The 20,434-nt window shown below is 39.3% G+C and overlaps 1 protein-coding gene across 5 annotated transcripts in view; it reads right to left on the bottom strand.

Annotated features, from left to right (window-relative positions):
* The window catches only part of PFKP (phosphofructokinase, platelet), an 86,590-nt gene that overhangs the window by 18,573 nt on the left and 47,583 nt on the right, over positions 1-20,434 (bottom strand). For 3 of the 5 annotated variants that reach the window (XM_019530814.1, XM_019530830.1, XM_019530839.1), the window contains exons 10-15: positions 16,440-16,565; positions 15,730-15,794; positions 13,678-13,747; positions 8,477-8,623; positions 6,957-7,027; positions 5,608-5,695 (exon numbers count right to left, since the gene is read on the bottom strand). In XM_019530814.1, coding sequence (XP_019386359.1) covers positions 5,608-5,695; positions 6,957-7,027; positions 8,477-8,623; positions 13,678-13,747; positions 15,730-15,794; positions 16,440-16,565 — 567 coding nt within the window. Of the gene's footprint in view, positions 1-3,716; positions 3,870-5,607; positions 5,696-6,956; positions 7,028-8,476; positions 8,624-13,677; positions 13,748-15,729; positions 15,795-16,439; positions 16,566-20,434 lie in introns of all 5 variants that reach the window. The other 2 variants (XM_019530823.1, XM_019530848.1) reach the window with 1 other exon arrangement.

The following is a 20,434-nucleotide window of genomic DNA, read 5'->3' as shown; positions in this document are numbered from 1 at the left end:
GTGGCGCTCTCAGCATGTGCCAATGGCGCTGTCTGCAGGACCTGTACGGCACTGTCCACAGGGCCCCCCAGAGTGCGGGACCCAGGGCAGTCACCCTGATTCATGCCCCCAAGGGGTGGCTCTGGCCAGGACTCACTGCTGCCACAAAGTAGATAAGCCCTTAGTGACTTCTGAAAAGCAGGCATAGTTATTACAATCCTGAATGTATCAATCCCTAAAATCTGGGCCTAACTACTTGAGATAGTGCCAAAGTACCACCGGATGACTATCAGCTTTATGTAAATGATATATGGAGTTCATCTACTTTAGGACTTAGTAGTGGTTAGGGAAGACTTTAATTTCTTATTCTAGCCTTTATGACCCAAGTACTATCCTGGGCAACATCAGGTATATGATGCATCACCTACTTGCAAGAAACTGCACTTGCTTTATAGAAAGGTGTAATGTCTCTGAGTATGGGCAAATATTGTCAGTTATAAGTTCAGTATCTACAACTGCATTTAAGATGGTTCTCCTGAGCCTAGAAACTTTTTAGACATTTTAATACAGGCAGCATGGAAAAGTAACTAGCAACCATTAATATTTTGAAGCTCTGACAATTACCATCTCCCACCCCACACACACTAGACGCCTGATTACACAAGAGCAGATTATGTACTTACCTTACTGCAAATTGACAAGAACTTTAGCACTTAAGTAAAAAGAACAACATAAAATAGTTGATTTGAATACATGGAACTTAATGTCAGGTCACTTTAGTGCTCAAAAAGGGTGTCGGTATATTAACAACATGCCACATTTATTTAAAGAACAAGCACTACAAGGGTAGAAGATCCAATACTGCACTATTCAAATACTTCAAATATTGTCTACTGAAGTACTTAAGTAGTGTGTTTGTGTGCCAAAGATGTTCCGGTGAAACTATTTCTAGAAGTTCACTGAATTCAACAGGAAGTTCAATAAGTCTGTTTACCATGATCTGTTACACGACCTAGACTGAGACTATCACACTGAAAGATATCAGCCAGATATTACAGAGAGATCACTATGGAGCTTCATTTGAATGTGTGGCCTAGAGGTGAAATGAGCTATGTACATTAGCAGCCTTTTGGATAAACATAATCCTTAGGATGGTTTAAATGTGGTTTAAACCTGAAGTGGAAACAACTGCACACCTGTTAAACAGGTTTAAAGCCACGTGGGATGGTTCAAAAATGAGCCTGGAAAAACAACACTATTTTGAACCAGTTCAGTCCTTTGAGTGGACACCAGCCGTTCCACAACCCTGGCTTGCTCAGTCCACCACACACTCCATGCTGCATTAACTCCTTTCCTTCCTGCACCTGGCAGCTCTGGTACACAACCAGACCTCTTCTGCAATGTTTCCCAACCTTTTCCAGTCCAAGGAACATTAGTAAAAAATTTGTGGCACACCTATTAAGCCATTCCCCATCCTTATACCTATTGTAGCTCATTGCCATGGCAAAGTTCTGCAGCATGCCTGTTTATTTCTGATGGGACACTTCAGTGCCACAGCACACTGGTTGGGAAACACTGCTATACTGTCTCTTTTTTCCCCCCTTTGCTAAGAGTTTTTAATCAATGAGCTCCCTTGCAATGCTTTGTCAATAAAAGCTGTTTCTAACAACCAGCTGCACCTTCACTCTCTATTCAACTGCAACCCCTCATTAGCCCCATACAAACCCTGGGAGCCAAAAAGAGATCTACTTCTCCCCAATCAGGCAAGCGAACTGCAGACTTTGGTCATCTGCAGGCTACTGAAGTTTACTGAATTCATATTTTGGAGAGAAGGAGAAGCAAAAAAGTGAAAAAGCATGGGTGCAAGCACTCCCCTCCCTCACTCTTCCACCCCAACTTACTCTCTGAATGGCATATCAAGTTGGGTCCTTACTCCCACTCCCAGGTGTTAGAGTCACAACACTTCACATAATTGCAAATCAGCTCTCAGTCAGTTATGGACAGTTCAATTTTTACATGCGTCTGAACCCTGTTCTGCAACAATTGTTAACTGTCTTCCAATAGACGCCATTTTGAACAGTGTATTTGTTATGTATGTCCCACACCCTCAGCGGTCTATCACAGCTTCAGTTCAGGTGCTCAACGCTGAGCATGTCAAATATACTTTAGCTCTCAGTGCAGATAAATTGACTCAAGGGCTTGTTGAACAATTCCATTTTATATTGTATCACAACAATATTTAAGCAAAATACAATACAAAAAACTAACCAAAACTCTAGATCTTTATTAGTAAAATATATCAACTAAAACTATTATATTAAAATAAAGGACTACTGTCTGTCTGTGAATTAATGGAGTTATATGAAATCTAGGATATTTCTAAGTGTAGTGTAAAAAAGAACGAATACTAATATGTGTCCTAAATTATGCAAAACATTCTACAAATTCTATAAAAAGGTGCCAGTTAGATACACAGAGAAAGCCTAAGAAGAAAAGAAGACAGACAGGCATCATGCACTACAGCATTATATTACTTACCTCGGTTTGGTGTCAATCTTTTTGGGGTGGAGAATTTTATTTACCAGAACTGGAAATTGGACTAATTATATAAAATTTAGACTTTCTGCGGAAAATAATTTAGAACTAAATTTTGGTCTGTTGTTTATAATCTTGACATGGAATACAAAATTCAAATAATTCACAAGGATCTACACTTGTTGAAGGTAAATAAAATGATGAGTTGATTCTATAGGGCACCTACACATGTGCCCGACGCATGCTCTGATGTGTGCTAATCAGCATGCATCAAAGCAGTCTTGATTAACCAAGTCTGCTGGTACATGCTAATTAGCATGCCTCAGTACTTCGTGTATTCAGCATCCCATGATTCAAAACAGCGGCAGGGACACTTTAACTACAGCTCATTGAACAAGCTCTGATTAAAGCACCCCCACCACCATTTTGAATCATAGGATGCTGAATACATAAGATGCTGTGAGCCCTTCTATTAAAGCATCCATCCCCTCTCCATCCCTCATGTAAAGATGCCCATAGTGACTGGAGATAAGCTATACATTTAAATTTTGATTCTGAAATTAGATTATGTTTTAATATGTTACTGTAGGTTAATTTTTCTACATTTACAATAATGTAAAATATATTTTAAAACTTTAAATAGCCAGCCCTCCAACTGGGATCACAAAACTAAACTATGTTTTTAAAATAATTATTTGAGTATGTTTTCTCCTTATCTTATTAGACTGCAATTATGTACTAGACAATTCAGAAACAGATCGTTATTTTGATAACAAAATGACCCTGTGACTAGGAACTCTAATAATAGATTTACAGTAGAGATTTCACTTTTGCATGCCATGCTTTGCCATTAGCTGTTGATGTGTGTGTGTTTGCGTGTGTGTGAAAAAATGTTATTTGTGAATATGGCTCTAGTTTAAGTTCTAAAAATCAAACAGTTTTTAAAAATGCAAAAAACATGAAAATGGAGTCTTTGATACAGAAGTATGAGAAAATGGATGTTATTTCTGAGGCAAACTAACAAAGAGACAGCTAAGTTCAATAGGAAAATTTTCTTTGATGAGCATGACGTGCATTATGTAACCAATACATTTTCTAAATTTTATTTCCAGCATTCCGGTCTATAAAAATATCCACTTTTGGCCAATTCAGTTAGCAGCAACCTAACTGATTTGTTAGTAAGCACGCTTGAACAGACTTACATCAGTTATAGTGTTCAGAGCAGTATCTGCACCAATGCTGAAATCTGAACCCGGTACATTGTTGGATACAGTTGCAGGAACCATAACCATTGGAACACAGAACTCGTCATATTTCTCACGGGCAGCTGACAGTTCCAAAAGTCCCAGGTAGGCCTGTTGGGCACAGGCACGGTGTGAACAATTAGGAGGGATAAAAAGAGGGACAAGGTTGGGGCCACAGGGAGAGCCATTTTTACCACAGCACATCACAGACTGAAGTATTAAGGAACCACTAAATTCTAATGTATAAATACATTACAAAATATAGACATTAAAAAAAAAGGCAAAGATTACATACATCTTTTGTTTGCAACATACTTTAAAAGTTCCCAAATACTCTATATCATAGAATAATATTATTACACATATTAAATTCTCATACTTCTTAGTATACTATTTTTTCATTCAAAATCTCAGAAATCGTCTAGCAGTTTTGAATCTAACCAAAATATTTACACACATGCATACATTTATTTAGATTCAAGAAATCACACAATAAATTACTTAAATTTAATCACAGGCTTAAAAGCTTTCCTGAATCTACGATTATATAGAGGGAAAATCCTTTGAGGAAGAGAGTGAAATCTATTTAATACATACAGGTGTTACATTTCTCCCATTTCTACATTTCTTCTGGTAGAAGAGGAGATATATGTACAAATATTCTCTTAATCTCTCCTGGGGGAATAATGCCCTTCGAGAAGACAACCTTCCAGGAGTCAACCTGGTAGATCTCTCCTTCCAGGAGTCAACCTGGTAGATCTCCCTCGTGAGAGTATTTCTCTTGCAAGAGTAAACTAAGCATCTGTATGCTTCTCTCCAAATCTAATCCAGGAGGAAGGGAGTAAAGAAGTGGGGCAATGTTCCCCACACTTCCACAAATCAGTACTGGGAACAGACTGAGAGGGGGCATTGCCCTACTGCTTCAGTCACATCCTGGAACAGTCTAAGAATGGACTAGAGCAGTGGGGCAAAGTCCCCTACCATTCCCTTGACAGGGGTCTGTAGTCTGAGAGTGGGAGGGTACGGGAGGAAGCTTTGCTCAGTCCACTTGGCTCCCAGGCACCAAGAACTGAGCAGAGGAGCAGCTCTTGCATGCTCCATTCCTGCTCCTTAGACCACAAGCAGGTAGAGGGCTTTGCTGTGCTGCTTAAGTACCCTCCTAGATAGGCCTACACACAGGCAGTATAGCGCCCATTCCCCAAGCCTGGGTTTCCCTTGTCTGGGGACATGTGCGGTTCTGCTCTACTACCTGCTAGGAACTAGAAGAAATGAATCAGACACTTCTCCCCACACCATCCCCAGACTGGGGGCACCCCAACCTGGTGAAGGTGAGGAGAGCAGGGACGCAGGGACAATTGCAAACTGAATGCCTGTATGCTCCCTTTCCCAAAAGCTTTCAACTGATAGCAATGAACGCCTGTTTGTGGCCATTGTCTCTTAGAATAAAAGTATGTCTAGGTTATTCACACTGAAGTTACAATATATCAAAGTGTACTGTGTATATGAGTTAGTGTGGCTTAAAAACACTGTAAGTGTGGTTCTTACTATATTTTTGGATAGAGTGATATTCAAAAGTGCCTACTGGAAAAATCTCCGTTATCCTGCTACCTAATTTTTGACTATGGAAAAATTCATCCTGTTATGCACTTTGAACTCTAGAGTAAAGTAGACAAACTAATAATTCTAAAACTTCTAATCCCCAAAAGCCCTTATGTCAGATACACATATCAAAATTCACTACAAAAAAGTTAGTTATGTGAAAAAGAAAAGTTTGATGGTTAAAAAATCCTTTGTATATGCAAGACACCATCCCTACAGGATACATTAACATATCAACCAGGCAATGTACCTCAAATCCACCAATAACCATAAGGGCATTGATGTTATAAGTGCGCATCTGATCAGCAATCTTCTCCAAATACTTTGCAGGAAGGGTTCTGAAAATAATTAAATCAAGGGAAGAGGTCAAAAATCTATAGATTTCGCTAACAACCAACCAGCCTACCAAACAAATAGGTAAAGTGTCAGCAGGCAGTGAAACATTCTGCATTTTATTCACTCTCTAAGGAATCATAGCTGTGATTCTATATAGTGAACTGGTTACATCATATAATAATAAAAAGTAAGGGCACACTTTTTTTTGGAAATTCACCATTAACCCCATATTTATATTAAGTTAGCCTTTAAATATGTTTTGTGCTGTGTTCTGTTAAATTCCAAATAACATTATTCTTGTTTGCTTTTCTCTCACTGTCCCCAGTGGTAACATGATGGAGACAAACAGAGTAATCAGCAAAGTGATACCTCACTTCAAATGCTGTGATAAATAGACTGAAGAAGCATCTTGAGCTATAAAAACCTGAGGTTCTGCAGGCTTCTCTGTACAGGCACAGGGGGCACCTATACACGTGCCTGATACCTGCTCCAACATGTGCTAATCAGCACATCAGAGCAGACTCGATTAATCTAATAAGCACACTTCAACAGCCTTGGTGTCATGTGTATTCAGCATCCCCGTGCTTCAAAATTTAAAGCTTGTTGAATAAGCTATAGTTAAAGCACCCCCGCTGCCATTTTTAAGCACAGGACACTGAATACATGAGATGCTGGGGGAGATCTAATTAGAACGGCTCTTGAGAGCCACTCTAATTAAAATGCTGACCCCCTCACCCCAGAGCACATGTAAAGATGCCCAGGAAGACCTTATGAAGGACCCAACAGAGGGGTCCATACACATTGTACACTATAGTGTAAGTCTCTAGGTTTCTTCTACAACCATGCTACTAGCAAATACCAGTAATAATAGTCTCAAGTCTCTTAAAACAATGATTTGCTAAAAGAGACTATTTAGTAAGGGCATATCAGTATCACAAAATACTGATCTGAATAATCTTGAATGCTAAAGAAAGAAAGGTAGTTATAGCCATGTAGTCTGAAGTCAGTCAGAAGGTAGGGTAGTTATGCACTTTTACTAATTAAATATTATGTGTAGAGAGCAGAAGCTTTCATGAACCCAAATGCACTTCATCAGATGCTATGAACAGATACATAGAAAGCAGATGTACAAGAAATTCTTAAAGCACAAAAAAGAAAGTACATCAATATCTGCCTCCACAGTAAAGATAAACAGTTTGCTAGTTTTTGACCACTGTTGCTCTACTTGCATAAAATGAATGCCAACAACATTTTTTACATTACCGTTTTGTGCCGAGAATTGATCCTCCCTGGCCAGTCCAGCCTCCAACATCTCCCCAGCTGATTGTCTTTATCTATGAATGAAAATTAAAGAAGAGACACTGTAAAGTAACTTTCCAGTCCCTACATCTTTTATCAGGCAGCAGCTGTATTTAATATAAACCTTTTCGAATACACATAATTATACACATAATTTTGTGTCCCACGACAGGCTGGAGATCTGCCATTTCCAAGCAGACTCAGTTAATCCAGTCTGCTCCACGTGCAAGCCGAGGTGAACTATGCTGCCCCGCCTGCAGTTATATGTGGCATAATGCGCATTGGCTTGCAGAAAATGGCGGTGGTGCAGTTTTGAATTAAAGCACCTCTGATGTGTCTTAGTTCAAAAGCACGCCATCCCTATTTTCTCAGCGCTGACACTTATTTCACTGCTTATACAACTGCAAGTGTCGCAGTGCCAGGAGCTTGGCAAGAAAGCCTCTTGATACGAGACTGTAGGTTAAGTTAAGCTCCATTGAAGTTCTACCCTTTTTTTTAACAATTTCCCACCCTGAGCTCTACTAAGCTGATTGTTTTTTCTTCCTCAAGGCCACCATTTCCATATTTTACCTCAACTTCTGGTTCTGGTCCTTTCTATGTCATCCCATCCCTTAAGCCTAACTGCAATGAAATTTAAGAATTCAAAAACGGGTCTCAAGCTTAGGATTTTATACCTTCAAGAGAAGAAACAATTTGTCATTCTCTTGTAAAACTCTCTGGTTTACCTAGGAAGTGGAAATTATAAGTGGAAATTTATCTCTGGGAGCTCAGGTACACTGATATGTGAAATGGGGAAAAGGAGATAACTTAAAGAGTTTGCCATCTTTTTTCTAAAAAGAAGTCCATCAGTTTTAAAAACAAAGCATGTCAGAAGTCTCGGCAACTGTTTGCCGTTAGTGTAGCCTGTTCTATTAAAGAGATGTGGATGATAACAGGGCACAAATGAAATAGTGAAAATGGAAATACCTTCCACCCGAAATATTCAAGGGCCTAAAACATTCAGACCTGGTTAATCTATATCAAGATGAGAATAACCTTACAAGAATATTTGAATGAGGAATCCTCGATTGCAGATGTTCAATCTATCCGCAAAAGTGTATACATGTAAAATTAGCTGCAGACCCAATGAATTCTTGGGTCCAACCTAGCAGTGAGGCACAGTAATAGCATCTGCTGTAGGCAGCTATCTCTGGAAAGTTTTTTGTTGCATTTCTGCTCTGGCCACAGGCATAATTTAAATTTTAAAAATCTGAAATAAGTTACTCCAGGGTAAATGCATCATGTGTATACACCACATGTATATCCAAGACAAACAATTCTATTTGAGTTGATTAAGTCTGGCTTGCTAAGTTATCAACTATATTAAAAAGCACTTGGAAATAGTTATCTGTGGCTTCTTACAGAAGTATTTCTACTAGAAATAAGACAACAATATAAAAAAGAAACAGTGCATAACTATATTAACTATTTTTTTTAATACTAACCTGCCCCTTAGCAAAACCTTCAAATCCATCATTGATAGCAAACATTTTGTGTCCTTCAGTTATGCCAACTCTCACCGCAGACCTCACAGCAGCATTCATCCCAGCTGCAGGGGCACCTACATTTAAAACTGCCACATTAAAATTACTCTGCAAGAGAAGAGAAGACACGCTTAATGATTAACAGAGATTTAATAGCAAACAGAAATTTAACATCAGAAAGATGTAAAGCAGCTCTCCAAAGAGCTAAAGCTGTTCTAGATTCAAGTGAGTACAAAGTTTCAATGCATTACTTTCAAATTTTAAAAAGCTACACATGGATTATCAGTAAAAACAATCTAATTTTTCTAAATTTTTTTTTTATTTTTATTTTTTTACCAGAAGAAACACTTTGACCAGTAGATCAAATTATTCAGCTTCTGCTATTTTAGCTCTCTTGCAAGCAAGAAAAATAAGTTTTTTTTCTTGAAGATATTATCAGAACAGTCAGAGTGAAAATGAGGAAGTGACAAGTGGAGGTCTGGCAGAATAATGACCAAGTATGCGTTATTAGCTGACTCATGGAACAAAATAGACATCAGCTTTAAATTAAAATGCCAGCCAATTTTTATAGCTGCAGGCAAGAGAGCAGTAGTTAGAATAATATACAGAATCTTTCACAACGGGATACCGGTTCAGAGATCAGATTTAGACAACTCTATCTACACTGTGTTTATAATATGTCCTAATGACGGGAATTAACAGCTTTTGTGTAAAGCTTTTTTCCTCTCTTCCCAGATCATGTCATTTCTACAGTAAAGTCAGAATGGTGAATGGTGGCATCATAGTAATTGCCAAAGAAATGGATGCAACATTGGATAGTTAATTCATGTGTTAACCACAGGTTAACAGAGGACACGCTTTTAGTAAAGTAAGATAAACATTAATAATGGGAAATAATATTTTTTCATTAAAGCGCCTTCCCCTCTCCCCACCCATCCCAGATCATATGTAAAGATGCCCAGACCTTAAGATGGATCCAACACAGAGATCCATACACATTGTACACTACAGTTAATGTCTCTACATTTCTTTTACAACCATGCTACTAGTAAATAGCAGTAGTAATTTATGTTTTGGACATTATGGCCGCATCCAGAGAAGCACAGATATGTGGTATGTGGCAATGCAGACTGATCTGTAGCTCCACTCACCACACATGCATTCCTTGAGCGTCCTGGGGTCAAAAAAACCCATGCCAAAAAAATCGAGGAGGCATACGTGGCGGCAGTGTACACCACCCAACACCGAAGCCTGGCAGGCCGGAGCTACACTCCAGCTGCCAGCCAGGCTCCCAGCTACAGGAGTGCCACAGCTGCAGCTCCCCAAGGCCCCCAGGTAATGCTGCTGGAGTCAGCACAATGGCTGGCGCCAGCCTTCCCTATCCCATCTGAGGTAACCTGATGTGTACCAGGACACATGGCATGGGCATCCCCCAAGGACAAGCAGCAGTGACATACCTTGTGGGCACTTTAATTGGAACAGCTCTACCTGTATTGTGCTGTTTTGTTTTAGTTTGGTTTTTTTTGGCGGGGGGGAAGCGAGCTTGACCCTGGGATGCACAGGGAATGCCTGCATGTGAGGTGTATGGCGCTGAAGCTGGGTCTGCAGCATGACATACCACATGTCCATGTTCGTCTGGACATGGCCATAACGTCTCCCCACCTTGTATCACTGCTACTTGTCCCCGGGGAAAAAAAAAAGTCTGCATTCATGTGGACGCAGCCTAGGGCTACATTCAGCTTCACTTTTGTGTGCTCAAATAGCACTTAACCATCTATGGTTGGGTGAGTGAAGTGAAACAGGTTCTAGCTGTTAGGGTGAATGGCCTTATTTACATAGCTTATGAGTTTTTGAATAAACCAACTATAGGCAGATTTACAAGATGAGTACATTCTGTTCTTCTTGGATGATTAATTAAAGAGAGAATCTTGAAAAAAGCACTATCTGTATGTACTGTCCAGATGCATTAAGCCAATTCTTAACCAAATCTGAAATTAAAAACACTTTCCTCAATGAGTTACACAGAGTTCATTGTCAGCGCTGTGGATTCTTTCTTTTATATATATAAAATCACTATACACACACACAAACACTTAGAGCTCCTTGCTGCTGAGCATATGTCTACATGAGCACTACCGAGCAGTTAGTAACTGCAAGTAAATTTTATACTTGCATCTGCAGGTAACAAATTTGCTCATGCTTATTGAGGCTTACTGCACAGTAAGCATGTATACGTGTAGACGCACATGCTTACTATGCAGTAAACTACACTACTTTGGGGTAAAATGTCTTGTGTATATGCACCCACACTGTCCTATTTTTCCTGTCATTTAATATGTACCTACTTTTAAAAGAACATGTCTAGTTTAAATTTTTTCCCCATAAAACTTAAAATTTCCTTTACCGTGTCTCATGCTATTATCTTTCTGAATGTTCCTATATATTTTCTTATTTTTTAAAGATTTCTCAATATTTTCTTTAGCTCAGTATTTTGTCTTAGCAATAAATCTGTTAGAAAGTTTATTGCTCTATCACCACCATTTTTCAAGACACTACTGTAAAGGTTTTGTTTCAATCCTACAGACTTCATGTTCAAACTTTTAAATAAAATTGCATTGGTTTTAATTTTGGACAAGCTTATAATTTAACTAAACAAAATTTAGTGGAAAAAGGAAAAGATAGGCAAAGAAGGAAAAAAAGCAAAAAGGGAATTAAGAGCACTATTTCCCTGTTGTACAGAATAAAACAAAAACAAAACCAATGCTATGGAAAGGTTGTATCAAGATTGTGGAATATTTAAAACAAGAAAGCTTAAGTAGAGAAGAGTACCTTGATCAACTGGAAAAATAATTTGAAAGTATCAGATGAAATTTATTTAAAACAAGGGCAAAGTACTACACATAGGAAGGAACAATCAAATATCCAAATACAAAATGGAGAAGAACTAGGAGCTGGGTATAGAGAGGACCGCAAGATGAATATAATACTGCATATTTTGAAAGGGTAATAGTGTTGCAGAAAAAAACATTATTAACATACTGGCAAATAATACTTACAGAACTGTCACATGTATGTCACAAGAAGTGATTATTTTACTCTATTCAGCACTGGTGAGGCTTTACCTGAAATACTGCATTCAGTTCGGGGCGCCTTATTTCAACAACAAAGTGGACAAAAGAGGCCACAGCAGAACAATAGAAGTAAGTGGAGTTCTAGGAAACATGATTTATAAGGAGTCTGAAGGAACCAGGATTATTTAGTTTGGAGAAGAGAAAAGAAAACGGAGGGAGGATTTGATAACAATTTTCAAATACAAAAAGTTTTGTTGTAAAGTGAATGACAAGCAATTGTTCTTTGTATGCATAGGAAACAGGAGGAGAAATAATGGGCTTAAATTACTCCAGTGTTAGATATTAGGGAGAACTTTCCAGTTATGAGGAAGATTAAGCACTGGAACAGATTAGCTGAAAGAGAAGTTTGTGGCATCTCTGTCGCTGGAAGTTCTTAAATGCAGGTTAGATAAACATCTATCTGAGATGGCTTACACAGGAATGAATTTGCCTTGAGTAGGGACTCAGACCAGATGACCTTCCGAGGTTCCTTCCAGTCCTATTTTTCTATGATTTTTCACCGTTTGTCCAGTTTGAAAAGTGTAAGTCATCCAGTCAGGAAGAACAAACAATTGAATTTAACTTAATTGAGAAGCCACGCTCCGTAAAACACTAACAAAAGGAGAATACTCAAAATATACTGCTAATAAACATCATGCAGGCTCGAATTGGATTGCATAAAATGTTTGGTGAACATTTTAAACAAACATTTCCTAAAAATGCAGAACTCAAGATTCGTATGTGACCAATATCCAAATGGGGGGAAGGGGGCTCAGTTTGCAGCTAATGTTAGTCACAATGGATGATCAGACCAGATCCCACTTGGTAGAGACAGCTACTGCTCACTGATTCTACCCAATGAATTCCTGAAGAATTCATTGCCACTGGGAAAATACAGTGATATATTTACTACCCAGTCTCCTCTCCCCTCCTGCTAAGGTTTTCAGGTATATTTGTGTCTGATTTCCTCCCTGCTTCTTTCCCTGCCATGAAACAGAGAAAGCATGCCATCTTTACTTACAAGATGACTTTGAATTTAATACAACCTTCTCCAATAATTAGATTCTACACATCAAAAATTATAAATGTTATAATTTTCTATATATAGACTATAGTTCCATGTAAAGAATATAATTAATGGAGGGATGTCTTAAGGATCCTGTGCCTTGAGCACCCCTGCTGTAGTATGTAAGAACTAATGCTTCTTATTACTGTTTTTCCTTCAATCCAAAATGAAGTTTTTTCCCCATTTAACCTCATATTGGATTTGAGTACATTTTGGAGCAGTTGCAGCTCCATCTCTGCCTCCAAATCCAGCCCCAATCTGGGGGAGACTGCTTGATGCAGTGGGGATAGGAGCATAGGGAGACCATGCGATGTGGCAGAAAGCCCCCAGAGCCCTGTCATCTGACCTGCAGAGCTCCCCATGGGTCTGAAAATCTAGCAGCAGCGGAGTGGTAGCAGCGTTCATTGCCATTCCCCAGCCAGGTTTCCACACCTGTAAGGAGCCCTGAGGGAGAATAGTTTGACCCTGTGTGCTAAATCGGACGTGCAGGGTTGGAACAATGCAGGGCCCAATCCAGGCACACAGGGCTGTGGTGGCACAGGGTGGAATCCCAGAACATGGGGCTTGATCCAGGTGGCATGGGGATCAACCCTGAGCCCTGACCCCACAGGGGATCAGGCCTGCAGACAGACCCCACACCTGGCCCACGGAGCCAAAAGATTGAACACCACTTCTCTAAAGCAATAGACACAAGAAATATATCCAAGTTAGAGGTTCCTTCAGAAGGAATTTACTAGGAAGAACATTATCCAGACTGTTACTAATTTTAAGATAAAAATTAAAGTTCTCTCCTATAAGCCTCTGTCATTTTTTAAGTTTAATTTGATTATACCAAATATTGTACAAGGTAGCTTTCTAGAGAAATGTGATAATTCAAGAGTACATTGTTTTAAAATGTACTTGTTAAGTTTTTCCACAGCAAGTCTACTACACATACTATGAATAAATGCAATAGCTAATTTAATTAACCAAAGTATGTAACTTACCTTTGGAAGCTCTGCAGCTTGTTTTCTATGAGACAATAATTTGTAGGTTTTAAGGTTATTTTCAAAACTCCTAAGAAGGAAAGATAATGTTTGCATTAGAAAACATTAGAAAGACAGTATTGTCATAATCCTTATTAGTTCCAAAATAATTTAATCTCAGTATGCTGAATACACATATTTTTAATGCAATTACAAATTGGTTTATTTGGGACATAATATTTCAACTAAACACTAACACATTATACTGTTTGGATTTTACAGAATGTTATTTAGAAAGAAGCAAAGGGCTTGTATTACTTCTAGTGCCATATTTCCTACTATCAGACAAGGTTTGTGATAAAGCACATACAGTTCATAACTCTTTTAAAATAAGAAGGGATCTTTTTAGTAATGGAAGGAGGATTGTTTTTCTTTTGCTAATCACCTTTAGCCTTGAATGTATCTGACTGGAAAATCATCAGCATAGTCAGGCTTTATACGAACACAAAAATGTAATGTCAAACATTATTACATTTCATATATTTAGAGTTGCCATATATTTTACTATTACAGTGTATATTTAAGTAAACAGACCTAACAAAATCTTGCACTTATAAATAGTTTATCCAAATGTGATGTGAATCATTAATACACTTTAAGAGCTCTGATACTAACAATCCCCAAACTGACCAGCTCCATAATAATCAAGTCTATTAACAGTCCTTTTCAATATCAGCCCTGAAACAGACCAACCAGCTTCGGTCAATTTCAAGGCTTCTAACAGAAGCCTTTGACAGCTACTTTCCATTTGCCATATCTATATAGTTAATCAGAATACACAAATCATCTTTTTGTTGCCGTATTTTTTTTATGACAGCACAAAGGCCAAGCACACAGATGTCCAAATGCCTTGTCATGCCACAACTTCCAAAAATGTGTATCATTTTGTTCTGCTTTATTGTAGCAGACTGTTTTATGACAAGACAGTGCAGGCAGTCTAGCCACCCCAGTCAAGGGACCAAACCTGGGGAATTTCTGGGGCATGCAGGATCAGGCCCGTAGAGGCCCCAGGGGTGCCTGCCTGGGTTCTCCCATCTGTGATTCCCTGGGTCTCCAGTACAGTCCCAGGAATGGGGCCCATTGGTGGCCTTAGCCCTGGAACCACACTGGAATGTCAAACTCACTGACTGGCAGCCTCTGCCCTGGGACTGAACCATATAAGAATATATATAAGAATCATTGAGGATATACTCAGTCAAAGTATCTAATTTCAGAGACTAGTGAAAGACATTTTTAAAGAGTAAAAATATCATACTCTCTGGAAAGTTTGTCTGGAGATACTGGCTCATATAAGGAACTATACCAATTAACCAGCAGTCACTCACTCTATCCAAATAGTGACTTTCCAAATTCAGACATTTAAGAACAGAACAGAGATGAAATAATTACAAATGCAACATTTTTAAAAACTGGAAATATGAAAGAAAACTGAAAATATTAATGTGAATATCTACTTTATTTAAATGTACCTCTATTACTATTTAATATAGTCATATTTAATTTGAAAATAAATGTTTAAAATAATGAAAATGATAAAACTCACTACATTACAGAAGGCTAGTAAGTGTTACTGATAGCCAAAAGGTGTTTTGTCATTAAACACTTTGAAACAATAATCATGCTAATTCTCATATTAACTTTCCCAGATCGTGTTCATTATTGTACTTGTTCTATCTTCTCAAAGATTTAATATTACTCTTAGAGGAGTATATGCAATGGATCCACACTGGAAAACTATGTAGACAGTTCCAAAAATCACATACAAGTAAATATATATTGTAGATATTTTAATTTGTTATCAGAGATGTCTCCTTTCTCGCTAGAATATAAAGTTATGCTGGGATTAAATGTCTTAAATAAAACTGTAGCTAATAACTGGCTTACTTTCCATACCCTTGAATATGAAACCGTTGCTATGAACTTTTCTAGATGACCATCTCAGTGTTAACAGGAAGGAAAAGCAGTTCAGTTTTCACTACAGTAAGTGCACTGGTGTGAATTACTTTGCCATACCTTCCTCGAAGCTGCACAGCCTCTTTAAACCTTGCTTCATCCATTGCCTTCTGTACTTCTTGAGTCTATATAAAATGAAAAAATTAAAAAGGTCAGTTTAAAAACAAAGTTAGTTTGTAAACAAATCTGTTCTGATGCAACACCTCAACTTGAAATACTGACAGGACAAGCTAATGCTTGATTCATTTTCTTGTCACATGCCAGACATCAGCATTCTGGCAAATGTTAATTGCCATTTCTTCAGAGGACAATCATGTTTCAGAGACAATGACAAGAGCATCACCAAGGGGCATGGAATAACAACTGATTTATTGTATATTTTATTTTTTAAGTTTAAATTGGAATTGCCATTGAGTATTTTTGGAGGAAAAAACAGATTTAAATGGATGGACAAAGAATTTGTTGTCAAAGAGTTGAGGTGCAATATGGAAAATTCAAATTTCACTTAAAAACAGCTCTAGTTTCTAAGTCGGGGAGTGGGGTAGGAAACAAAGCATTGTATTTGTCAGTGGTTACCCCTAAAACAACTCCACAGTAATTATACTCAAAGACAACATTCCTAGAGTTCATTATTCTGAACAGTGAACAGTTAAGTGATCCACTCATCTCTGATGATGTGTTAAAACTGATAACAGACCACTGATTGTTACACACAGTATTCTGTTGTACTTAATGAAGAACTATAATGTGGCACTTCTCCAGGAACTCACCATCTGCACACACTCCATTAAAGGCAGACGTACAGCCTGGTTTCCAGACAGGGACACAACACAAGCAGGAGTATCTGGTGTAGCCTCAAGTAGGGCGAGGACGGCTTCCACACCCATACGGCTTGCCTAAAGATAAAATAAAGAAATAGGATTAAATATTCAGAGATGCATTCATAAGTAAATTAGCTACACTAGCAAAAACTGGCAAATACCTAAGACAACCTACACCTCTGTAAGACTTCTCTTTACATCCAGATAAAACACGCAGTCCTTAATTTAATGAGAGCTCTTTTACTAAACAGTGAAGCTGCTCTCACCTTGTTTCGCCTCCATAGTCAGGTTTGATAAGAATTTTTATGAAGAGGATTAGATATATTTCAGACAAGGGCTTTTTTTTTGAAGCTATCTACTTATGTACCGATATGGTCACCGTTTACAGCAACATCTGTATATGGGTACCTATGTGCCTCGGCATCTGCTGGACCCCCCCACAGCCAGCCAAGCTGGTGGGGACTTACTAGGATTATAACAAGAAGCCCCTTCTTGCCTGCACTCCCCCATTTCATGCATTTCTTTTTCCTTCTGAGTACTGGCAGAGACATAGCACACTCACTGCATGGGTGTGGTAAGGCTTGGAGCAATCCAGAAAGCTGAAATGGCTTTCTGTAGGACAAACCTACAAACTACATCTACATATCAAGTGAGTTAAATGTCACTAAAGAAAACAGAAGAACTAAAATATCCACTTCAAAGCAAAGCCTGTAAGGAACAAGAAAAGCCAAGGTGCATTGAAAGCATGACTGTAAATATATCTTGGTGAACACATTCCCCCTTTGATTAAGACCTATTTCCCAAAGCAAACTTCCCATATCTGTCTAAAGTTTATGCTAAATCAGTCTACTGCATCTAACCTAACTCACATATTGTCCCCAGTGGCCTCTGATCCTCACTACTTCACACTGCATTTTTATATATTTCTCACAGTGCAATTTTATATTTCACCTGTCTCATCCTTACCTTGGCATTTTATATTTTATATTCTGTGCTTTTAAACCCTTAAGGAATGTACTCCCTGTAGAATGAAGTTACACCCTGGACCACTATCAAAAAACTGCATTCAAATTGTAATTGTTACATGATAAAATCTGCTATATTGGGCTGGTCCCTTGATTGAATGCAGGTATGAGTCAATAGATAAATGAATGACAAAGCAAGAGCCTCTGGCCATTAACTGACAATAGCCTAATCACAGGAATTTACCATCACAAAACTCTACTCTACAAGCCATTTTAAGCTAATTAAGCCATCTGAAAACTGCAAGGACACAGCCACTGAATCAATCAAGTCAAGCCAAAACTACAGGATTTGGGTGAAGCTCTCAGTAACTGTAACTAACAGCTTTCATGCACTACTCAAGACCCATGTGGGACAGCGACCTCCAGATTGGGCAGCCAATATGATGCTGAGGGATCATAAATCTGCCAAAAAGAGATAAAAAGCAGTGAAGCATGACTGTCAACGGCATCCCTGTCATCCAGCATACCGACCTACTGGAGACAGAAGGACAAGAAGACAACCCTTCTGAAGAAGACATTGCCCTGGAAGAAGCTGACCATCAGCAGCAGACTCTAGCACCCCGGATAGGTATATACCAACATTGCATCGTGTGTGTGTGTGTGTGTGTGTGTGTGTGTGTGTTAAAGTGGCCAGTACCCCTCATAACTCAAAGTTTGCGTTTATGATTTTATTGGTAACTCTGCATCCTGTACAATAAATTAAAATTCATTATGATCCTGTCAGCTGGTCCTTTGTAGCCAACAGAATGAGTCCAGACAAATGGCACAGCCCTGGTGTGCCAGAGAGCAAGGTCCGGGGAAGTCTGGGGAATGGGCTGAACAACATGTGCCTCAGGGAGCCAGCTCTGATTGGCCTGGAGAGAAGACAGGGCAATTTAAAGGGAGATGCTGAAGAAGGCACAACATTCATCATCTCCTGGAGCAGGGACCAGGCAGCTGGACCAAGGAAAGGGATCAGCAAAGCTGAGGACCCTCTCCAACCAAAACCTTGTGAAACATTGGGACCCCAACAAGCCCTGAGTCAGGAGCACCCCAGAGTGTCTAGAGAGTTAAGTAGCAGTGGATGGTGGGGTAATAGGGGTCTTCCCTGAGAGCCCAGGAGCCAGGGTCAGGAGACAGAAGACCAGGTCCTGGCTAATGGCCATGAAGCAGTAAGAGGAAAGGACAGTCCCACTGCGGGTACTAGGGTCTGGGATAAACTTAGGCAGCCAAGGCAAAGAAAAAAATTTGCCTAGCATGCTGGAGGGGAAAAAAGAGAAACGGTGTAAATCAGGACGGGGTAGCCTAACAGAACTTTGACTTGTGTAGGGAACAACTCCAATTTTGGGCTGGACCCGATGATCTGCGAGGTCCCTTCCAGCCCCTAGCAATCTATGAAAAAAATCAAACCTTTTTTTTTCCAGTTTTCTTTGAATTATGGAATCAAGGGACAATATAGGCCAGGAGAAAGATACCTCCTTCTCTTTTGAATTTAGGGTCCCTGGGGGGGGAGACGAACAGTTAGGAGGAAGGAACCCTCTTTTTTTAGTTAGGTCCTCATTATACACAGATCAATCTCCTACACTTGGGGCTTTAAAGAAGCTTTAGTTTATATGGACTGAAATAAGACTGGAAGGGACAGGGAAGCATAGAACAAGACAAGCCCGGATAATCTCAGAAATACAGAGTCCTCAGTAGGAAGGAATGGGGATGACAACCAAGAAGGAGAGAGAGAGACAGAAAGAAGACAAAGGTAGAGTAATCCAACAAGTACAGCCAAGAACAGGACCAACCAGGAGAAACCAAGCCCAAAGAACAAGAGAATAAATAACACAGTGGAGTTTGGGCAGAGACCCCACAGATATCTCACACTCCAGGCCAGCAGAAAATAGTGAATGACCACCTGAGAAAAAAGGGGCAGGGTGTAGGGGAGGTGGAGCCCAGTGAAAGATTGTGGTTCTGTCAGATGGACCTCTGCACAGAGAACCATCCATCCACCTAAATATTCTTACAACACCAAGGCATGGCAGATGAGCGTGGAAAACAAACCAGTGGCCAAGGTAATTCTAACACAACAGGGCAGGTAAAGGGTACCCACTTGCTCAGACTATGCATATATGTTGTCTTCAGATCCACACATCACAGTTGTTATTATTTTAGGTATTGCAAGGTAAGTAACAAGGCAAACTAAGGGCTTGGACACAAGATGACAAATTTCACTTGTGTACAAAAATGAGATCCCTGCAACGCATTACTTACTAGAACCCAGTTTAGACTTATCCTGAGAAAAACAACACTAGTGTAAGTTACCCCACAGGTATTGTGCATTTGCAGTTATCCCAGGATAACCATTTGATCAGTGCAAACATTGCCCGCTCTTCCAGCACCTTGGCATGAAGCACTGCAAGAATACTTTTCCTGTTGTGGCTTATTTTAAATTGACAACACCAAGGGCATTTGTTTACATGTTCTACATGTGTAGTGGGGAGGGGTACTTTAATTAGAGTAGTTTTGAAAGCCACCTCCTGGCTTTTGTACAGGCACCTTAAAAGGAGTTTCCTTCCAAAACCAAGGGGAAGTAGGGAGAAGAAGGAAATTGGGAGAGGTTACCTAAATTAACTGATGTAGTTAATTATATTAGGACTGCTGTAGTGTGCTGAAAGAGAGTAGAACTGGAATGGACTGGGAGTTGTAGTGAAGGAGTTTGATCCAGGGCAATCTGGATTCAGCTGGAAGGTCGAAACCAACCCAGTGGTGACAGAGACATGTGGTCAAGGCAAGAGGGATCAGAATTAAATCCTCAGAGAATTCACAGGGCACATAAGCATCAGGTTTGTTTCCTAGTCCCTCGGGCCCGCACTGTTCAACATCTTCATCAGTGACTTGGATGAGGGGGTAGAAAGCACCCTGTTCAAGTTTGCTGATGACACTAAGATGTGG

Source organism: Crocodylus porosus, unplaced genomic scaffold (genome assembly GCF_001723895.1).
Source record: "Crocodylus porosus isolate Cpor-Errol unplaced genomic scaffold, CroPor_comp1, whole genome shotgun sequence".
Lineage (NCBI taxonomy): Eukaryota > Metazoa > Chordata > Crocodylia > Crocodylidae > Crocodylus > Crocodylus porosus.
Note: the sequence above shows the minus strand (reverse complement) of the source record. Positions and strands in the feature narration are given on the sequence as shown.